The sequence below is a fragment of the Sinocyclocheilus grahami genome, unplaced genomic scaffold (genome assembly GCF_001515645.1).
Source record: "Sinocyclocheilus grahami isolate Dianchi unplaced genomic scaffold, SAMN03320097.WGS_v1.1 scaffold195.1, whole genome shotgun sequence".
In the NCBI taxonomy this organism is placed as follows: domain Eukaryota; kingdom Metazoa; phylum Chordata; class Actinopteri; order Cypriniformes; family Cyprinidae; genus Sinocyclocheilus; species Sinocyclocheilus grahami.
The window spans coordinates 515,425-536,948 of record NW_015505374.1 but is presented as its reverse complement, the minus strand read 5'-3'; the positions used below and the strand labels follow the sequence as shown (position 1 = coordinate 536,948).

At 36.5% G+C, this 21,524-nt stretch overlaps 1 protein-coding gene across 1 annotated transcript in view; it reads left to right on the top strand.

Moving 5' to 3' along the window:
- unc5db (unc-5 netrin receptor Db) overlaps positions 1-21,524 on the top strand; it is a 76,542-nt gene that overhangs the window by 32,983 nt on the left and 22,035 nt on the right. The window contains exons 5-11 of the mRNA XM_016285308.1: positions 3,694-3,874; positions 5,973-6,140; positions 8,666-8,830; positions 9,325-9,357; positions 12,738-12,923; positions 16,423-16,779; positions 17,644-17,728. Coding sequence (XP_016140794.1) covers positions 3,694-3,874; positions 5,973-6,140; positions 8,666-8,830; positions 9,325-9,357; positions 12,738-12,923; positions 16,423-16,779; positions 17,644-17,728 — 1,175 coding nt within the window. The remainder of the gene's footprint in view (positions 1-3,693; positions 3,875-5,972; positions 6,141-8,665; positions 8,831-9,324; positions 9,358-12,737; positions 12,924-16,422; positions 16,780-17,643; positions 17,729-21,524) is intronic.

Sequence of the window (21,524 nt, the reverse complement as noted above, 5' to 3'; positions counted from 1 at the left end):
CTTGTGTTCCAGTGTCTCCTACGTTCCCCGTGTGATCATTAAAGATTGTGAATTGAAGTTATCTCCGTGGTTCCTCGCTCCCTGCCTCCCGAGAAGTGTGACAGCGAGACTATTTATGTTGCATATTTTCTTCAGATATCTAGTTCATAGATGTATTGTTTATGATATGTTGATAGATGTATTGTTAATGTATATTGATTTTGGAGTAATATATTGGCATGTGAAAGGCCAACCATTTTAAACTTTTGAATTTTTAAATGTGTAGATATAGTACAACTAAAAATAAAATCAGCCATGTTTTCAGTGTTCATTTATTATAGAAACACTGGAATTTAATTTATTAATCACACTCTTTAAAAAAAAAAATGTTGTCCTGCATGATGTAAAGCTAATCTATGCTATTGATTTTTTTTAATGTTGGCAATGGGAATTGCAAAATCTGTTAATTATATTGCTCAAACCATAGTTTACACCAAATTAATAGCAAGACAAGTGTAAAAGAATGTATAATTGGTAGTGTCAAGACGCTGCAAAGAAATTGTATATGTACCAATATGTAAGTCCCAAATACAAATATAATTTAAATAGTTTGAACTGCTTGCACCAAGTAGGGCTTGATATCCAAAATGTAATAAAACAGTTTAAGTAAAAGAGAAACTGACCACTTACAGGGATGATGTTAAAGGTATAGTTCACCCAAAAATGAAAATTCTGTCATTAATTACTCACCCTCATGTCATTCCAAACCTGTAAAACCACACTCATGCGTCATGGTGCTCTCGTAAATGCGCGTCGAAGACTGACACAGAAGAGAAGAAATTGTTGAATAAAGTCATTTTTTTTTGTTTTCTTTGTGCACAAAAATTATTCTTGTAGCTTCATAAAATTTAGGTTGAACCACTGATGTCACATGGACAATTTTAACAATGTCCTTACTACCTTTCTGGGCCTTGAATTTGGTAGATGCATTGCTGTCTGTGGAGAGTCAGAAAGCTCTCGGATTTCATCAAAAATACTTAATTTGTGTTCTGAAGATGAACAAAGGTCTTACAAGTTTGTAATGGCATGAGGGTGAGTAATTAATGACAGAATTTTCATTTTTGGGTGAACTAATCCTGTAAGTTAATAGTGACTTATCTTGCATATGTTGAGGCACAGAAAAGGGTTAGGGGTCAGATAAATTATTCCACAGCCGTGGGATTTCTGCAGTTGAGTACTTGAGCTTAATGGAATTAGAATCACAACTCACTGTAGCGTTACAGCAGTTTACTCACCCTGAGAACTTGGCAGCCCTTGAATTACTTGAAAAATTGGACCATTTTCCTCAAAAGCAGACACTTTGTGTTGCCCACACTCTCCAGCTCATTGTCTGTTATTCTCAAGATTGGAGTAAGCCCTTTCTGCCAAGCTCTTGCAAGGGTCCCCAAGCAAGATCCTGTTGCCATAAATAAACCACAGTATGTCGGTTGATTTTCATCTAATAAAGATCTCATTTCACATGTGAAGAGATTAACTTTTAGATAATCAAGAGATAAAACCTTGTTATCAGTATGCTTGTCGTATATATGGGCAGCTATCATTTGAAAGTTGTTTGAGTTTTATGCTCATTGTTTAGCAAAGATGACCTCCTCTAACACCACCTGCGAAACTGATCCAAACATTTTCTGATACCTTGTTTTACTGAGTTCAAAAGTGTACTGTGTTTTTAAGCGGCTCTGACCTCCTGTCCCCACAGCCAAATAGCCCCTGTGTTTGCGATAACAGCGTGGTCTTCACTTCGACTGATCTCTTCCTGTCAAAAGTACCTTAATCAGGCAGGATGGAGGCACTAATGAAATCATGGGATTCTCTTGAGACTGTGCAACCTCCTCCGTCAGCCCTGCCACCGTTAGCCACACTGTAATTGAAACAAATGTGCCAATTAGGCCATTCATTTCTCACATTGTCTGCCACACATTTACCCAGCTAATTTGTATTTGTTCCATACCTTTCCTCCTTTCACTCCCTCTCTTCTTCTATCCTGTTTTCCCCCTTTCTCTCCTCCTCCCTCTCCTCTTCATGTCTGTGCTCTACACCTTTTCAAAGGCTGAGGGGAAGTGGTGCTCAAGAATGCAGAGCATGGCAAATGTCTCAACAGAGAGGTCTGCTTTCACTGTGTGCTAATTGCCTATTTCAACTCCCAAGTTTCCCTGAAAACTTGAGTAAATACATTAGAGGAGAAGTGTGCTCTTCACTTCCATGCACAAGTAGTATTATTCTCTGCTGAAAAAGCAGCTTAAACTGCTTGATTTGTTGGTCTTAGCTGGGTTAAACTGGTTGGCCAGCAGTCTTCACAGTCTGACTAACTGTAAAGCGCCCCAAATCCCTGTTAAACCAGCGAAATATACCAGGCTAATGAGGCTGTCCAAGTTGGGAGACCAGCTAAGATTTTTTTTTTAATACAGTGTTTGAAAAAATAAATCTGTGACATTTGCGGCAGAAAAACTTGGCCCGAAAAAATACTGTAGCAACATTTTTAGGTTTTACAGATTAAGCATTTACAATAAAAAAAAACAAACATATATTTCACTGAGATGATAATATATCAAATTACTAATATAATTTTTTCCCCTTTATAATATGTTGATAAATGCCTGAGAAGCAAAGGCGGTAATGAAAAAGTCAAATTGTAAATTAAAGCTTTTTATAAATAGCTTTTTCACAAGCTGAGTTAAATACTAAAATATATAAGGTGTATGTTGTCATAGACACATAGACACATAATGCAATAATCATTAATTTAACAAAATAAGATGTAACATAAAACCCTAATGTACAAATCTGATTAAACACACACACACATAGAGAGAGAGAGAGAGAGAGAGAGAGAGAGAGAGAGGAAACAATTTCTGTGAAAAAAAAACATAAAATGTGAATGTTTTTCACTGTAAATCATAAGATGGCTTTGTTCTTTTTCACTTCCAAACATATATACATTTAACAGTATTTTACTGAAAAATTACACAAATTGTCCAGATCTATTACATTTTCCCATAAAGTAAGGGAAACTAAAAAAAGTAAGGGAATTAGAAAAGTAAGGGAATTTAAATTTTAATCATTTTTTACAGTTTACCATTTGACTTCACCGACTGTATTTTTACAGCTTTATAGTGCAGCATCACGAACTTAATCACTCTAATTATGCATCTGGGTTAGTCATATGGCTCACAAAATAATTAAAGCATGTTATGAGCTATGAACATGAGGGCTAATGTGATTCTGAGAAATAATCTGTGAATAGAGCAAAGTTTAAAGTCCTGTGATGAAAGTAGAGGAAGAGAGGGAGAAGAGGGCATCACTGCAGCTACTGCTCAGCATTAATGTGACTGTAATTTTATATTTTAGTAACCATGTTCTGTTGAAAGCAATAACCAAATCAGATGGATTTAAGATGGAAATTTACCCAAAAAAGCCCTTGTGTTCCTTCCAAGGTTATGAAGTAATGAATTACAAACAGACCAAAAACTAAACAACTATTTTCATTGTTGTGTGGGATAGGAACTGTTTCTTCTTTGAATAAGCACAGTGTTCAGTGCAGTGTCAAAGATGAATGGTCACTGTGCTTTCAATTACAGTTTATACTGCTGAGTGTTGAAACTGATATCTCTTTTGCTGTTAACAGCATTGGTTAATAAATGCTTCTCTTTTTGTCAGGTGGAGTGGTTAAAAAATGAAGAATTGGTTAGCTCGCTTGAAGACGATAACATTGACACTCGTGCTGACCACAATCTGATCATCAATGAAGCCAGACTCTCTGACTCCGGCAACTACACCTGCCTCGCCAGTAACGTAGTCGCAAAAAGACGCAGTGCTACAGCTACTGTAGTTGTGTTTGGTAAGATAACACTGATATGCTTCATTGACTTGTTGTGGTGTCTCCTCATCTTTGCTAAAAATACTACTAAAAGGCTCTCTGCTTGTGAAGTCATTAATTATCACATTTTACCTGTTAACTCATTAGGTTATATACCTCTTTATGATCATTTTCACTTTTGGGTGAACTATTATTTACTTACTCTCATGACTTTAACGTAATTTTGTTTTTGTCAACACAATACAAGTCATTGGGGTTCAATTGGTTTTTATGGATCCCATCAACTTTGATTGTATGGACAAAAAGAGTTGAAACATTGTTTCAGAAAAAATGTAATATAGCATCCGTTTAGGTGTATATGGAGAAATGGAGGTTATTGTAACCCTCTTGGAAAGGCAGAAGTCTGCCGGGGAAACACGGGCTCTATGGCTATACCGTGGGCTATACACATACGAGAACCGCTTAGGTCTCAATACGGAACCCAGCCTTCCACGGTTCCCGCGGATTCATCGTGAAGGCCCGGCGCCGGACGTTCCGCCGCATCCACTGCCGAGGGTGACGGAGGATCTCAACAGGGTCTGCTGTAGGACACTCTGGAGCAGTTTTAGCAAGCCGACACTAACCGGGGCCTCCCGGCGCCACTACCCGTTTGAGGTGAGAACACATTCCGGGTCCGAAGCTCCGAAGCGAAAAGTTGGTATGCATTGCACCTGATGCCTTATTATACTCACGCTGTGATCAGCGGCAGCTGGATGCAATAATTGCATGGCAATGTGCATTGGCTCGTTTAGTTTACACTCCAAGTAGATTGGTCTATCGAAGCGATATCCCAATTCGTCGGTCACAACGAATTGGTGACTCGTAATGACTGACTGAAAGGGAACTAGACATTTAAAGATACAAGCTAAAACATTTTCACCTAAACAAGCTTTAGCTTACTTTAAGAGGTTTGCTGAGATTCATACATACCACAAAATGATTCAAACTAGTGAAAAACACTAATAGCGATACCCCGTTCTGAAAGTGCAGATAGGGGAATCAGATGATTCACCTGGTCGAAGCCGGCAAAAAATATGGATGGACAATCTTGAGAGAGTTCTCACCAGTGAAGCAGCTTTAGGGAAATGTCCACTCTTGAAGCCCAGTATCCACTAGGATGTTCTGTGAAAGGAACACAGAAAGATGATTGAAGTTAGATCTTTCAAGAGTTTAGTATAGGAAAGGACACAGTGAGACAGATATGTAATTATCTACTACTCCAGTGTTGGTTTTTGAGGTAGACAGTCAGTCTACCCAACAAGGTTGGAAACATCAATCTGAAAGTAGGAAGGACTTTGCAGCAGGTCCTATTTTCTTTTATCTTTCATAGTTTTGTTATGGTTTTTGAGCATGAGTGTGTGCCACTCAAACGGTCCTTGTTGGTATTTGACTAGCTTGTACGAAAGTGGAAGATAATTTTTTTTGCCAGAGTGCAGTTGAAATTGATTAGAGAGACTTTTGACATCAACAAAAACTCGATAAGCCTGTTTATTTTGCTTTTACAACTATGCACGATTAAACAACTGATCAAAAGTTCAAATTGTAAAAATGTTTTTGAAATGTCTCTTTGAAAAATCTTACACACCCTAAATTGTTTAATGGTACTGTATGCTGAAAATTCAACTTTGCCATCACAGGAATAAATTAGAAAACAATTATTTTAAATTGCAATAATATTTTACAAATTATTGTATTTTGTTGTATTGTATTCACCGTATCAATACAGCTTTGGTGAGCATAAGACATTTCTTTTAAAAGAAACCTTAATGATTTCAAAGGTTTATGATTAGCTGTATTTTATTAATTGCATTTAGCATTCTATTTTCCCTGCTATATGACCTTATTGCAACAAATTTATTATAACATTGGTGTTAAAATATTGATAGTATTACGGGTTGTACAGATAAGACATATCAAAGTTAGACTACAAAAAGTCAAACCACAGATGTAAGAGAAGATTTTCCTCTAGCCTGTTAGTCATCCTGACCTCTGAGTGTTTTTTTCTGGCAGGGTGAGGGAAAGGTTGTCTCTCAAGTTCATTTGTTGTATTATTCAGCGGAAGATCTCTTTGTCTCTGCAGTGAATGGTGGATGGTCTCTGTGGACAGAGTGGTCTCCTTGCAGCGTGAACTGTGGGAGAGGAGTTCAGAAGCGATCTCGGACCTGCACTAACCCGGCTCCTCTGAACGGGGGAGCGTTCTGTGAGGGCATGTCTGTGCAGAAGATCACCTGCAATGCACTCTGCCCAGGTCAGAGCCTCATCAACCGCAGCACACCCCTGAGGGTGCAGCTTGTCCTCCTGCATCCAAACTCACTGTAGTTTTTAGTGTCATTATAGCACGTAACAGCCGTGTTTTACATTCAGAGCACATCAGACATCGTAGTGCATTTTCCACTCTGTAATAATTCAATGTAAGGGTATTATTATGGGTATTAGAGGCTTTACTTCATGTATGTAAATGAGACCTTTTGTTCTCTTATGAGAACGAAGAAATAATCTCTAGCTAGTATAATTTTATTAGAGGAGTTATTCATGTTGTACTCAGTTGTTTTCTTGTCTTCATGATATTTAAATCAATTTGCGAACCGGTCTTTTTGATCTGACCACGCATGATTACTGTTTGTTTGCATAATACATTTGTATCTTTTCATTTTTTTATCAATTTGTTCACAATTAAGCTTCAAATGAGTGAAACGCATTTAATTGACTTAATTCTTAATTAATCACGCTTTGAGTTGATATGTGGTAGGTATAAATAATTATTTGTAGAAATTAAATTAAATAGGAAAACATGTTCATAGTATTCTCAATTGGCTTTTAGGTTGTGGTGCAAAAAAATCATTCTTTTGATTAAAAATCCTGTCAGTTATTAGTAGAGAATGTATGAAATTTGTTGTCACTGTTATATAAGTCATTTATTTATCAAATGTTAATTAAATTAACCAATATACCATGTTGATTAATTGTTTATAATTAAATTCTTTATTTCTAAAACCTCTTAAGCATCTGTCCAATTAGATTTAGAGTTAAATCTCACAGTATTTATTTTCTTCACATATTGTGGAAATGCATCTGTAGAAGCAGCAAAACAATATCAGCAACATAAGTGTATTTGCATATTCAGCTTGACAGTATTAAGCTACCACACAAAAGTTTGATGTTTCATAAGATTTTTTTATGTTTTTAAAGTCTTTTGCACTCACAAATCCTTGATCACAAATACTGTAAAGCAGTAACATTGTGAAATATTATTGCAATTTTAAATAAAGGTTTTTTTTTTAAATGTATTTTAAAACCATTACGTTTTAAAAAGCCATTACACAGTGCCACATGATCATTCACAGCAGGTTCACACATACTCTGTTTGCAGTGCGTATGTAGTACATATTTTTTTCTGAATGCATGTTAATGGATTAGAACATTTACACTGCACAAGGTTGCGATCCGGCAGTGCTTTCCAAGAGTGGTGGGTCTGCAGCAGTGCAGCGATCGTTTCTGCACCAAGTGTATTTTTGCTGTGCTACACACGCTGACTTAAAGTGACAGTTCATTGTTCGTGGTAAAAATGAAAATGTATTGACATGAAAATTTACTATTTACACCTTAAACGCATAATTAGCCTTCTGTGTTTCACAGTCAACACGTATGGCTTTTTGGCTAGGTTTAAATCGAGGAAAAGAGCACTTTTAGATAAACAAGGCAATAATAGATGGCACTGGTGGAGGCAGAAAGCAAAGTTCTTTATGAACAGCAGGATTGCTGGTTTTAAATGCAAAAGAAGACGCAGGAGAGCTGACTGTTTCTGTCAGTGGTAAGTTTTCATTTGAAATGTTTGTGATAACGTAAGAAAAGTAGACTATAGGCTGTTTAAATGTTTTGCCACTTGCTTGAGCAACATAATATATAAATCTAGAAATAAAACGCATTGTATAATACGTAGCTTATATTTATTGCATTTAAACGTGAATACGTCTATGAATTATTGTATTACTGTACTGTGTAAAAAAAATCACAATGCTGAAAAAGCATTTTCAATAACAAGATTTGGATTTGAAATCAAAATAATGGGTAAATGTTTTGCTTGTGGTAAACATCCATGGATCAGGACTGGAATGAAAACGCGTCCTGTGTGAAAGCACAATGAGTCCGTGCTGCTTCTTCACCGCATACAAACCACACATGGACTGCATACACACTGCAAACAGAGTATGTGTGAACCTGGCATCAGAAAACATTATAAAATGTTGCTTTGATGCTCAAGAAACATTTCTCATTTCTTATCATCACAGTTGAAAACTAACATTTTTGTGGAAACCATGATTCATTTTTTTCCAGTTTTCTTTGAATATAAGGTTCAAAATAACAGCATTTTTTTTTTTAAATAGAAACTTTTTGTAACATTGTATGTCACTTTTGATCAGTTTAGTGCATCTTTGCTAAATAAATGTATTATTTCTTAAAAAAAAAAAAAAGAACTGACCCCGAACGTTAATAATAATTTAAACACTTTTTTTCTGGCTTAAAAATAAGATTTAGAACAGATTGAAACTGACCGAGCTATAGATAATATTGAGAATTTGATAAATTGGCTCAAAATATGCTAATGTAATGCATGCAACCCCCGCCAGTGTGGTCAAGAGTTGGTCCATTACAACACTTTTAATTAAGTTTATTAAGTCTCTAGGAATCTCGTAAGTTCATTGCTGAGTGCAGTTAATGCACAGAGCAGCTGTTCACCTTCCTTAAACGGCAACCCCGTTGTGCACTCTGCAGTGGATGGAGTCTGGGAGGAGTGGAGCGAGTGGACGATGTGTAGCGCGCAGTGTGAGAGGCAGCGATGGAGGGAGTGCAACGCGCCACCGCCCCGTCACAGAGGCAAGATGTGTGAGGGAGAAGGTCAAAGCATGGAGAACTGCACGGGAGGACTGTGCACGCAAAGTGAGTGCAAATGCCATGATACATTATAAACACGGTCATTTCATCGATGACAAGAGCATCGTCGTCATCACATGTTGGTCATGCACACATGGTGCTTGACACAAAGCTCAAGTGTGCATGCATTGCGAGTTTTGGGAACTGCTATAATTGTCTGCTAAAAGTGGATGAAAGTGACGGCATCATGCCCCGTGTCCCTCTCAATATCTCCCTCATAGCTGTTATGATGAGAACCCTCTCTGATTTCTCCTCCTTAATGAAGGATGGAAACATCCTGCAGCCTAAGTGATCCAAAACCATCTGCCAGTAGCTTCCCATGGCAACAATGCCGAGCAACAGTATCCACAGCTAATGTTGGCATAGCCTGCAGTTGGACATCTACCCGTGATGTGAATCAGAGAGCAGATTTGTAATAAGTATTACAGGGATGGACTGTAATTCTCTCTCCCTTTCTTTTTTTTTTCTCTCTCTCTTGTTCTGTTTTTTTTCCCCTGCAGATGGGAAGCTGATGCATGATGTTAAGCCTCAGAGTGAGTTCCTCCTCCATTTGAATTCATAATTGCTGTACAGATGAGGGAATAAAACAACAAAATAAGCTGTTGCTACTGTCGAGTGAACTTCTGTTATTTTTTATTAGTTATTTTATCTTAAATATCCTATTTGTGAGAATTTGTGTGATAGCTATTTTTTCTCTTCCTCCTTGATTAAAGGTGCAATAGGTGATTGTCTTCAGAAACATTTTTTGTTATGCTGGTTGAAAGTCTCTTCACATCCCGATAGCAATCATTAAGTTAAGTTGTCTAAATGTATTTGTCTGTATTTATATATTCTGTGGAAGGCGTAGGATCAAGAAATGTTTGTCCAATCAAAACGCTCAGTCCGAGCATTTTAATTGGCTTTCCTACCTGCCTGTCAACGTATGTATTAGCATACCTCTGCGCACCCGTTTCGGTGCGACAGGATACGTCATCAGCGCGTTCACGCACGCTGTGCAGACAGAGCGAGAATGGCAGACAAACATAAACAACCTGATCTTCCGTCCTGGTATTGTAGTACTTTTAAAGTTTTCTCACCGGTAAATGACACATGATGTAGCCCAGCGGTTAATCCAGTCCTTGCACCAGCTCGTTAGAAGTGAGCTACGTGCATGAACTGTGTTCCGATCCATATGATCCCTACACAGTGTTTATTGCTCCCTACTCCCTGAGCAGGGGAAATCCGTTGAAGTTTACTTGACTTCGGAACATGGGCTGGAATTGGGAACCGCTGATGTAGCCTAATGTAGTAATGTTGTCTCTGGTATTCTGGTCTGTGAGTGTAAATGCGTTCAGGGGGCGTGGCTTTGGACGGCGATTGCAGGAAGGGTGGGACGTTCGCTTTCAGTGCTATCAGGCTAAAGTTAGCATTTTCCAAGATCTCCTACTGCACCTTTAAGATAAGCTCAATCCTGTCTTCACTTCTACACTTGGTTACCTGTATCATTATACTGACAGCAGGTGTCATTTTCAACAAAGTGGAAAAAAGATTAATTAGCAAGTATCCAATCTGTCTCTCAATTAGAATTTTAGTATGGAAATTGCAAGCCAACTGAAGCATCCACAGCAAGTAAACTTTACTATGAAAAAAATAGTTCTTGGAAAATATTAAATCAAATAATACATTTATAATATAAACTTAAAGTATAAAAACATAAAATAATTAGAGGAAAAAGAATAAGAAAAAATTATTTTACCAAATTTTCTCTAAAAACAGGATATTTCCATAGTCAGTGAAACAACTAAATAAATTTGATAATATTTTACCAAATTTTCTCTGCCAGTGGAACAAAATATATATTTTTAAACAAAATATTTTCTCTAAAACAAGTCTTATTGCCTTGTGGCCATTTTTTCTTCTAAACTAAGTTTATCAGAAAAGACAAAGATGCTGATTAAGAATTTGATGATTCTCAGTATAGTCCTAAATATTCTGCTGGTGTCCTTATCAAGATTTTCTCCGTATCCATTTCAGAGAATTTCAAAGTGCTAGTCAATGTATTGTGTCCTTTTTAGATTATAGAGAGTGAGTGATTTGGATGTGGCATTTGAACATGTGCTATATTTAGAGGAAGCAACAAGGTGTAATCATTGAATATTAACTCACCTCGTCAAGCATATTATGTCTTAATTTCTCCCCATGTATTATTTTAACCATATTGAGGCACTTTGCAAAACATGATTTTAAATATGTATTAGTACCAGGTGCTTCTGCATTGTTACAGTGATGTGACTCTGAGACTCCTCCATGTGCATTGATGTGTGAGCTGGGTCATAATGCTTCTAATTTAATCTATTAAATCTGTTCCATGATGGACATGCAATTAATTCACCTTTACCCTTGGACAGAAACATGTTTCCAGTTTGCAGCATGTAATCCTGCTCAACTTTCTGTAGTGCGTCAGGTTATTTGAAATGCAGTGCTGTAGTTTTATAAGCATATTCTTCCTCTCACGGCATGATTAATGTCCTCTGTGTCCTTTGTGATCTGGCGAGTTCTGTCTGCCCAACCCTCCTGCTGCAGAGGTCACTTGGGCCAGTGCTGTAGATGCCAGCTGAACAGATGTATCATTGCGTGGGGTGTTGGCACACCACCCTGCCAGTTATTAAAGTAGTAAGAGCCCTGGAATTCACACCTCCCAAACTGCCCTCACGTGCCAAGCATATCTTTATACACTGCTAAACATGTGCATATTGCACCTGTTCCATTTACACAGGTGTCTAAAAGATTTGCAAGTCTAACCGCAATGACCAGGCATGCAGTCATGATGGCTTTAAATGTTTCCCTGTCACCAAAATGTTTTTTTTTTCCTGGCGCTGTTAAAACATTTAACTCGCACGCAGCTACAAAACTGTTAGAAGAACTATATCTTATTTATCTTATCTTGATTATCTTATTTTACTATATTTTTTGTGTATTTCTTAACACAGTGTTATAGCAACAATAATAATGGTATAATACTAATAACAGTAGTGATGATGATGATGTTGATATTATTATCATTAATAATAATAATAATAAAATATTATTAAAAAGTACTTATTAAATTATATATTTTATAGTATTTCATAAAATAATAATACTAATAATAATGATTAATTAAAAAAACGAATTATATTAGTATTTTAATTATTAGTGTTATTAGTAATAATTTGTGTTTTAAAGGATTTCTTAATACTACTATTTCATAACAAGATTATTATATTATATTTTATTATAATATATTATATTATATTAAATATATTTGATTTACAACTATACAAATCTTATTTCTTTTATTTTTTGCCACTGTGAAAACATTACACTTGCAGAAATCTACAAAACTATTACATGAACCATATCTTGTTTTACTATTTCATAGCACAACAACAACAACAGCAATAATAATAATAATAACAACAGCAATAATAACAGTAATAAATAATAATATAAAACAGTGTTTTCATTATACTACTGAGTAATTATTTATATTATTGCACCACACCTTCTTATAATAATAATAATAATAACAACAGCAATAATAACAGTAATAAATAATAATATAAAACAGTGTTTTCATTATACTACTGAGTAATTATTTATATTATTGCACCACACCTTCTTATAATAATAATAAATGCATACACAATATAATAGTAGTAATAATATTAGTGTTATGACAGTATAAAATATTAGTTATCTCTAAAGTTATATTTTATATTTTATAATACTAATACTACTACTAATTATTATTATTACAATAGTATTTTATTCAAGATAAATAGCAGAGGTATATACATGTATGTGCTATTTGGCATATTTTTCTCAATTTTTTCCACAATAAATGATGAAGCCTAAGTGTGTGTGTGTGTGTGTGTTTATGGCTGTGTCCAAGGCATGGAGAACTCTATTGATGTTGCGCTGTACTCTGGTCTGTCTGCGGGGGTGATCGCTGTGGTCGTCCTCATAGTGGCCATCACCCTCTACAGGAAGAGTCAAAGTGAGTATGGAGTGGACGTCATTGACTCATCTGCTCTTGCAGGGGGCTTCCAGTCCTTCAACTTCAAAACCACCAGACAGGGTAAGAGTTCACTGTAGATGAAGCGTTCGGTTGAATTTATTGATTTATTGTGTTACTGAAGTTTATGTGCCGCTTGTCACAATAACAGGCCAGGCTACAATGAATATTCAAACAATTCCAAATTAATTTATTGCTTGTAAAAGCATACAGACACACATGCCATAAGAGTTATTTATTCCACAGTAAGACACTAACATATTTCACTCACACAAACAGCCTCCCCTGAGCAAACACACATTCGCACACAAAAAACTCCAAATCCTTTGACGAGTAAATGTGGAAGGCATGCTACGTTGACTTCAATTCTGTCTTTTTGTCTGCTGTGCCGATAACTTTTGTTGATAAGACCACGACTATAGTCACATGACCCACGTTTGGTTCCGCTACACGCGCCCATATTACCATCGCTGACACTTCTGGGTCAGAGAAAGTGATAGCCATCGCCTCGTAGGGTAATCAATCCTGCCTGCTTGTGACAGCACAGTGAAAGGCTGCGACTAGCAGCTTGTGTTTACTGTGCTCAAGGCTTGGGATGGTGAAACCCCCCTCCCGCCCCCCGACACTTGCATGCAACAGGAAAGAGGGGATCAAGGCTCAGCTGAGCCGCATCTGTCAGGTCATCAATCCTATTTAAAAAGGCCAACTTTCTTCCAGCCTCCCGCTGTGCCTTATTCCAACAGCCAATCCGGTTCCCATCAGAGCTCATAGGAAAGACCAAACCCCATGCAATGGAAACGAGAACATGTTGGATGTTCGTTTAAGGATGTGGTATGTAGAACGAGACAATAGAAGCTTCTCTAAACAGTTGTTCGTTTTAAAAGTTCAGAAGTTCCAAATTTGAATGCATCTGATGTCATTTTGATTTGCTTTTCTTTTTATTAAGGTAGGTTTTGGGTTATTCATTATATTTTTTAACACCTTTCTTTTTAACTCAGTTCGCTGCATGATATCTATTGCAGTTTTTCTCAGTATGTAATTATTATAAAGTTTCTGAAGTATTCCAGCTGAAATCACAGGTAACAGCACGACACTCCAGACCTTTGCCCACCTGTCTACTCTTGAAATCTGAGCCACTGAGTCATTTTAATCACAACTCTAATTCCAGATCTTTCCCCGCAAGGTGCCCACTACATGCCTGTTTCATTAACTCCTATCATCCCGCTGCCTCTTCCTTTCATTTTTCTGTCATTCTTTTGAGATTTTCTGTCCCACAGTGATCATATCCTGCTTCTGAAGAGGGGAAAACCAATTTGTTGTGGATGAGAATTTAAGAAGTTGAACCATTTAATGTGCTTTAATTTCTTTATATGTCTGGTGAAACTAAATCAGGTTCAGTTCTATGCTATAGGTAGTGGTTAATTCACCTAATGTCATTCTAAACCTGAGTTAGTTTCTTCTGTGGAACACAGAATAATATATTTTGAGAAATGTCTCATACAATTTTTTTTGTCCATACAGTGGATGTAAAAATAGCTTTGGACCCCATTGACTTTCTTTGTGTATGGACAAAAACAGTTGAAATGTTCTTCACAATATCTAAAATGTTCTGCAGAAGAAAGAAAGTAAACAATGACAAAACTTTAACCTTGGCCTGAATATACCTTAAAAGGATAATGATGAAGTTGATCATTCCAAATATGCATATGCCTTAGCATTTTTCCACCAGAATTTGTTCCATTCTGACACCTCAGAACTTTGTGGGACCGTTCGAATTCAAAAGGCACACCTCTCATCACCCTGTTGCAAAACCTTGACCTGCCCAAGCATGGTGACTAGAAATATCCCAAACGCCTGACACCGATCAGCCCAGCCTGGGGTAATTAACGATTTTCCTAAAAATAAAGACCCATTAGCCTCATGCCTCCCACCGCTCACTGTGCAGCAGCTGGCCAGCAAGGACTAAGTGACTCGAGTGTTAGAGCTACTTTGGCACCGGGATGATTCGTGGGGGCTCGGTGACGGTGTGTGCCTGCTTCAGACAGGAAAAGGTGAGAGAGCAACAGCGAGGGATGAAGACCCCCTTCCAAGAGCTGTTCTGAGTTCAAGCTGGGAGGTGACAGATTTAAAAACTTGAAAAACAAAAAGGTCATTTAGACGTAGTTCATATATGTATGTCCTCCTGAGTAGCTAAATTAATTCATTGTACAGGAAAGCACAAATCTCTCATGATGTCACTGGAGAACTAATGCTAACTATGCTTGTGGGTAATGATGAGCAATTTATGGATGTGACTATTAGAATGAGTCAATGCATGAAAGCAACTGTTTCCACAAACAATCTACCGTGACTAAAAATTCAGTAACATGGTAGCAACTAAGCTGAATGCTGTCAAAAGTGTCTGCAGGGTATCTTTGATAAACGTTTATAAAAACAAGTACATTTGCTGCCTGAATACGCATGCATAATCTAAAATGTCAGCTAGCAATGTATATATATATATATATATATATATATACTGTATATAGGGCTACACAACTTTTGTTGTGTACAACCAATTATTTTGTCATACATAGTGATTTTAACAGCAATATGACATTTCATATAAAAAGTCTCATATTTCTGCTGCTAAAACCAAATAGAACCTTTTCATGGTCTTTATTAGTATTACTTTTAGCTCTAATTATAAAAATGTAGACATAAATGTATTACTATTGTAAATTACAGTTGTACCATAAAATAAAATCTATTTTAATAGCTTTTCTTCAACTCATGAACCCCCTGCAGTCCGCTAACCTTGTTTCAGTTCAAATTTAATAAGAATTAGAACTCTATACTAATTCTATACTAATCTAACACCTATTCAAAACCATATTTCAGGTAGTTAGATTTTGAAGGGCCAATAATATAACAGTAAAATAAGCCTAAATAAATAATTTAGTTGGTGCCAAGGCTCTTTCTTTTCTCACATGCATAAAATTGTCCTTTTCACTGTTGTATTTTTCAAGATTAGACATTTTTTCCTTTTTCCAGCACTCTTAAAATGAATATTTTAGCCAAAACAGCAAATTAAATATTTAATCCTTTTCTATTTGCACGCCTTGATTTTCAGGCCATGGTCTTCTGCACTGGAGCTGGCCTGTCAAGACCCCATCTAACTGTATTCTTCTCTTTTTACCTGTATCGACAACTCCTATAAAACACCCAAAATATCACAGACTGTGTTTTCATCTCCCCAGGCAATCCACTTCTGCTGAATTCCTCCATGCAGCCTGGCTCTTTCTTTTCTCACATGCATAAAATTGTCCTTTTCACTGTTGTATTTTTCAAGATTAGACATTTTTTCCTTTTTCCAGCACTCTTAAAATGAATATTTTAGCCAAAACAGCAAATTAAATATTTAATCCTTTTCTATTTGCATGCCTTGATTTTCAGGCCATGGTCTTCTGCACTGGAGCTGGCCTGTCAAGACCCCATCTAACTGTATTCTTCTCTTTTTACCTGTATCGACAACTCCTATAAAACACCCAAAATATCACAGACTGTGTTTTCATCTCCCCAGGCAATCCACTTCTGCTGAATTCCTCCATGCAGCCCGATATAACTGTCGGCCAGACGTACAGCAGCCCGATCTGCTTTCAGGACTCCATAGACAAAGAGCTCTTTGACCCCCTGCCAGACAAGGTCAAAGTTCAGAGCTCCTTTATGGTTTCACTAGGTGTGGCGGACCGGGCCGAGTACCATGTGAAAGCCCATCCGGAGACCCTTCCTGCTAACCTTCACCTAAACTACAGCACAGTGGAAGGAAAGAAGACAACTATGATTGCTCCTAATGGCATTCACACACTCATGAAGACTCAGTTTAAGACAAGCGCTGTGTTTGGGCACCTGGGTGGCCGTTTAGTCATTCCAAATGCAGGTGAGAGAAAGTATGTGTTTGTATTAGGTATTTGGTATTGTTATTTTTATGCAATGATGAGCATTAATTGATTTAATCTTAAGGTACAGTACAGCTGTAGTCATTTGTATTCTGTTACCAATTGGATTAGATGGAGTTCACCTAATAAAAATGAAAATACTGTCATTTGTTCACCCTCATTTCCTTTCACACCCTCAAACAGTGGCTTTGGTATCTGTGAACAGTATGCAAAATATCTCTAATCATCTGTTTGCATCTAATAAGTGCACTAAAACCAAATGTTCTCTTTGGCTGATGCTTGTAAAGGTCAACAATTCACTGAACCCACTCTCTGAGGTCCTTGTGTTGAAGGGTTCTTAGGGCCAAAGAAAAACACTTTGTTTCATATCAGATTCAGAGAAACTACAGAAAACAAGAGGATTTTATTATTTTACATGAAAACACAATTATTGTTATTTTTATTTTTGAGTGTGCATGAGGAAGTGAGGAAAATAAAGGCAGACTACATAAAAAATAACTATTGTTATTAAAATACACGAGTACTGTTATTATCTGTAGACTGACTTGAATAAATTAGTAAAGACGAAGAAGGGGATTACAAAGGGTCTTCTAAACACATTAAAAATATCTGCTGCTGAGGGTATTGTGTACATATTCACCTTTCGCAAGATTGTAGTCAGATATAATATATGAGCACTTAATATGTAAATATAAGAACATGGAATCAATTTTTAAGCCTTTTACTGTTTTAATGAATGCTCATATTGGTAATTATTTCATGAGGCATAGGAATCAGTGCGTATTGTGTAACTGCACATAAATAGTATCTCACTGTTGTTGATGTTGATGGTGTTGGTTTTCTAGGCGTAAGCTTGCTGGTACCTCACGGGGCGATTGCTGATGACACCTCTTGGGAAATGTACATGCTCATAAATCAAGAAGAGTCTAGGTAAGACTGTAGGTGACATATCTGTATCACTTTCATATTGTTGTATAAGCATTAGCGTTCTTCTTAAAGGTTCTGGCAAAAAAAAAAGAAAGAAAAAATAAATATATATATTTACTAGTGCTGGGCAACGATTAAAATTTTTAATCACGATTAATCGCATGATTTTTCTGTGATTAATCGCATTGTTATGCACACTTTTTTCATTTAAAAGTACCGCTATATGAACAAAAGTGCAATAACATTTGGTTTGCAAACACTTTAAACAAATAAGGTGCTTTTTTTGCAATATTCCTTTTACATAGTAGCAGTTAAAGTATTTCTTGTAAATCTAAACTTAAACATTAATGTAATCAAATTAAATATAAAACCAAAGCTATTTGCCACTGCCAGGGCATTAACATTTTTATAGAAAATATTTTATAGTTTGTTATAGAAAAACAAGTTTGGCTCAGAGTCCAGAGCCTCGATCATAACATTATAACAGGCACCTTCCGAGTAGAGACCCAACACAACAGAGACTCGTGTGTGCGGGATGCGAGAGAATAAGGGTGAACTCACACTAGGCAATCTTAACCGTGCCCGAGCGAGTTTGACCCCCAAAGCCGGGTCGTTTGACTAGTGTGATCGCTCCGTGCCGTGCTCGGGCACGGTTCGTTTAGTCGTCCCATGCTCGGTTGGAATGGGTGGGCCAGAGCACGGTTCAGTTGGGCTTGGGCGAGGGTGTGCATGTAGTGTGAGTGCTAACTGCACCGGAGCGTGAAACTTCTGATTCGTGCAGCACAATTGCGTTAACATTTTTAAGCAGCAAAAGTGATAGATCTGTAAAGCAATATATTGTGAGAGGGCCGTGTGTTACCGTGTCCCAAACAACTCAAAATAAACCACAAAGTTAAGAAAACTATGCACTCCACTGTGCTGAGCGAGAGCGCTTCTCTGCTGTCTTCATGTGCTATCAGAAACTTACTATTTCCCACTTATGAAGTCGTGATTACGAGCATGTTGCATTCTTTTCTGTTAAAAATAGCAGTGAACAGTGTTTGTGAATGTTGAGCCTAAATAATTTTATCTGGAACATTCGTGTGAGTGCTGCTGCAGTCTTAGGCCCACCCCAAATGGTTGAGACGCGTGATGACGCCCATCCCAAGCCAGTACTGATCAACATTCCACCCCTCCTGTGACCCATGGTTTGTCTGTATGTGTATTCAGAGCCAGTAAGCAACACAGGCTTTCAAAATAATAATAATAATAAAAACTGCGTTAATGTGCAATAAAATAATTGTATGCGTTAATTAATGTTAACGCAATAATAACGCATTAACTTTCACCAGCCCTAATATATATATATATACATATACATTATATTTACAAAGCCAGTAAGCAACACAGGCTTTCAAAATAATAATAATAATAATAAAAACTGCGTTAATGTGCAATAAAATAATTGTCTGCGTTAATTAATGTTAACGCAATAATAACGCATTAACTTTCACCAGCCCTAATATATATATATATATATATACATATACATTATATTTACATTATATATAATATATTAAGACACTTCAAATTTCTATTGTTCAAAAACCTTTATACTAGACCCGACATTATACAATAAACAGCCAGCCACCACAACAAAATGATGGACATATTTCATAAAATGTTTCATTTACATAATCTGCATATCATGCCATGAGAGAGATCCAGGTTTAAAAATGTTGAATCGTTAAATAATTTCAGGCTATAGTGTCTGAATACTTTGCTTTTGATGTTGAAAAACACCGTATTTTTATTCATTGTAATGAATAAAAAGAATGTGTAATTTTTAGATTTGTTATGCATTTGATTTCAGCTTCCATTATATTATTGTCTTTCAAGGACATACCTTTATACAGCTGTAGGGTAGTTCTCGCTGTAGGACAGGTGAAAATGAGACTACTACTTATACCAGTGATGAAAGTAAGTTTAGTTAGAATTGCTAAATATGTGGTAGAATGTTGCTAGAATGTGACTATATTGTTAATGCACTTAACTGTTTATCATTAAGTCTAGTTTACAGTAATTTACAGTGGTTTATTAACAGTACTGCTTTGAAAGGTTACATATTTAAAGTCAGATGCTACTGCTTTAATAGTTACACATTATATGAAATATATGCAAATTAGATAAATGAACATTTCAGATACATTGACATTATAAGTGGTTGTGGTATATGGGTATGGGTATGGTTGTCTGTTTTATGGGAAGAAATGCCATTAGTTGGAACAAATGAATATATAGAATATATAGAATTTACTTTTATCATCAAGACTCTCACCTTAAATTGATCTCACCTGATTGTGAATATTAGAGATGGAATCCGACTTCACACTGGAACATGTAATGCCATAAAAGCTCCGTCAAACAAGCAGAATTCTGACTTTATGAGTTATTGAACTCTTTTAGGTGAAAAGCTGAAGTCTGGATGTCACCAGCTGTGACTTGATTTTCCTTTATCACATCGAACTTGAAGTTCACAGAGTGAGTCTTTTTTTTTCCTGATCACTGAGTGATCATTTTATGTGAGTTATTTTGGTATATATAGGTCATGGTCTACACCCCCACCCGAATCTTTCCCCATAAAACTTTCTTGAGAGTTTCTGAAGGTCTTAGATTTTGACACGTTATGTATTATGTATTCTCAGCATGTAAAGGTAATGACCCTGTGTGAGCCTTGATGTGTCTCTGGAGACAATATGACTGTTGCACTCTGCCAAAACCTGAAGGAGATCCAACACAACTTGCTGTCATTGCTCAGACTGAATACATCTTCATAACGACACAGGATGATGGAGGAAACAGTTACAACAAATGAGTGCAAAATGAGGACATTATGAGTCTGTGGCAGAACACTGATTTAGCCTGGAGCCTTGAGTTCAAGGTGCACCCTGTAATTTTATCCTCACTAAAAATGTTTTACTTATAAATAAATAAAAGAAATAACACTTTTTACAAATTATGTTAAATGATGCACACAGGGTGAAGGCTTCAAATATATCAGTGGACTACATGGAATGGGTTGTGACTTAACGAGATCACTTTCCAGGTGTGCAACATAAGCTCATTGTAAATGCGTGTCTTTACTTGTTTTTGCAGGTAACTCCAAAAACTTGCATATACAATTAACTGCCGTAAACCTGCAACATCTTCCCTTTCCTTTTCACACAAATTATGAGTATGTGGGCAGATTATCGATTTATCTTATTTTTTTCCTTACATAATTCTTTATGACTTCAAAGCACTTAACATAGCGTGTGATTTGTAAACTAACACATTTTCACATTTGCATCACATGAGCAGCATTTGTATGGCTCACAAATGCTTGTAGCTCACCCGGTACAGCATTGTACTTGTGCTCAGGTCATGATAAAAGAGCTCAAAGTCTTGTAGAAGCATGCTAAAATGGCATGATAACTTTAGCAAATGCATTTTTATCTCATGTTTGAGCTCAATAGTTTATATGACATTGTTTTATGACATTTGTTGTCTTTGTGTTTTTAGGTCTGGCCTAAAATGTATTTATGGCTTGTGGCCTATAAAAACATCTACAGTAATATTATCTTGGAACAGTAGATTTTACATATGCGATTTTGCATAGATTTGCACAGTATTGAATACTATTTTTTAAAGATTCTTGTGATTAATGATAGTAGCAGCATTGTAACATTGTATCTTAAAAGGGTTCAGTCTAAAATGACAAACCAGCGCTTCTTCCCTCCTAGAGCTTTCAAACTACAACCACCAAACTCAGGCCAGACCT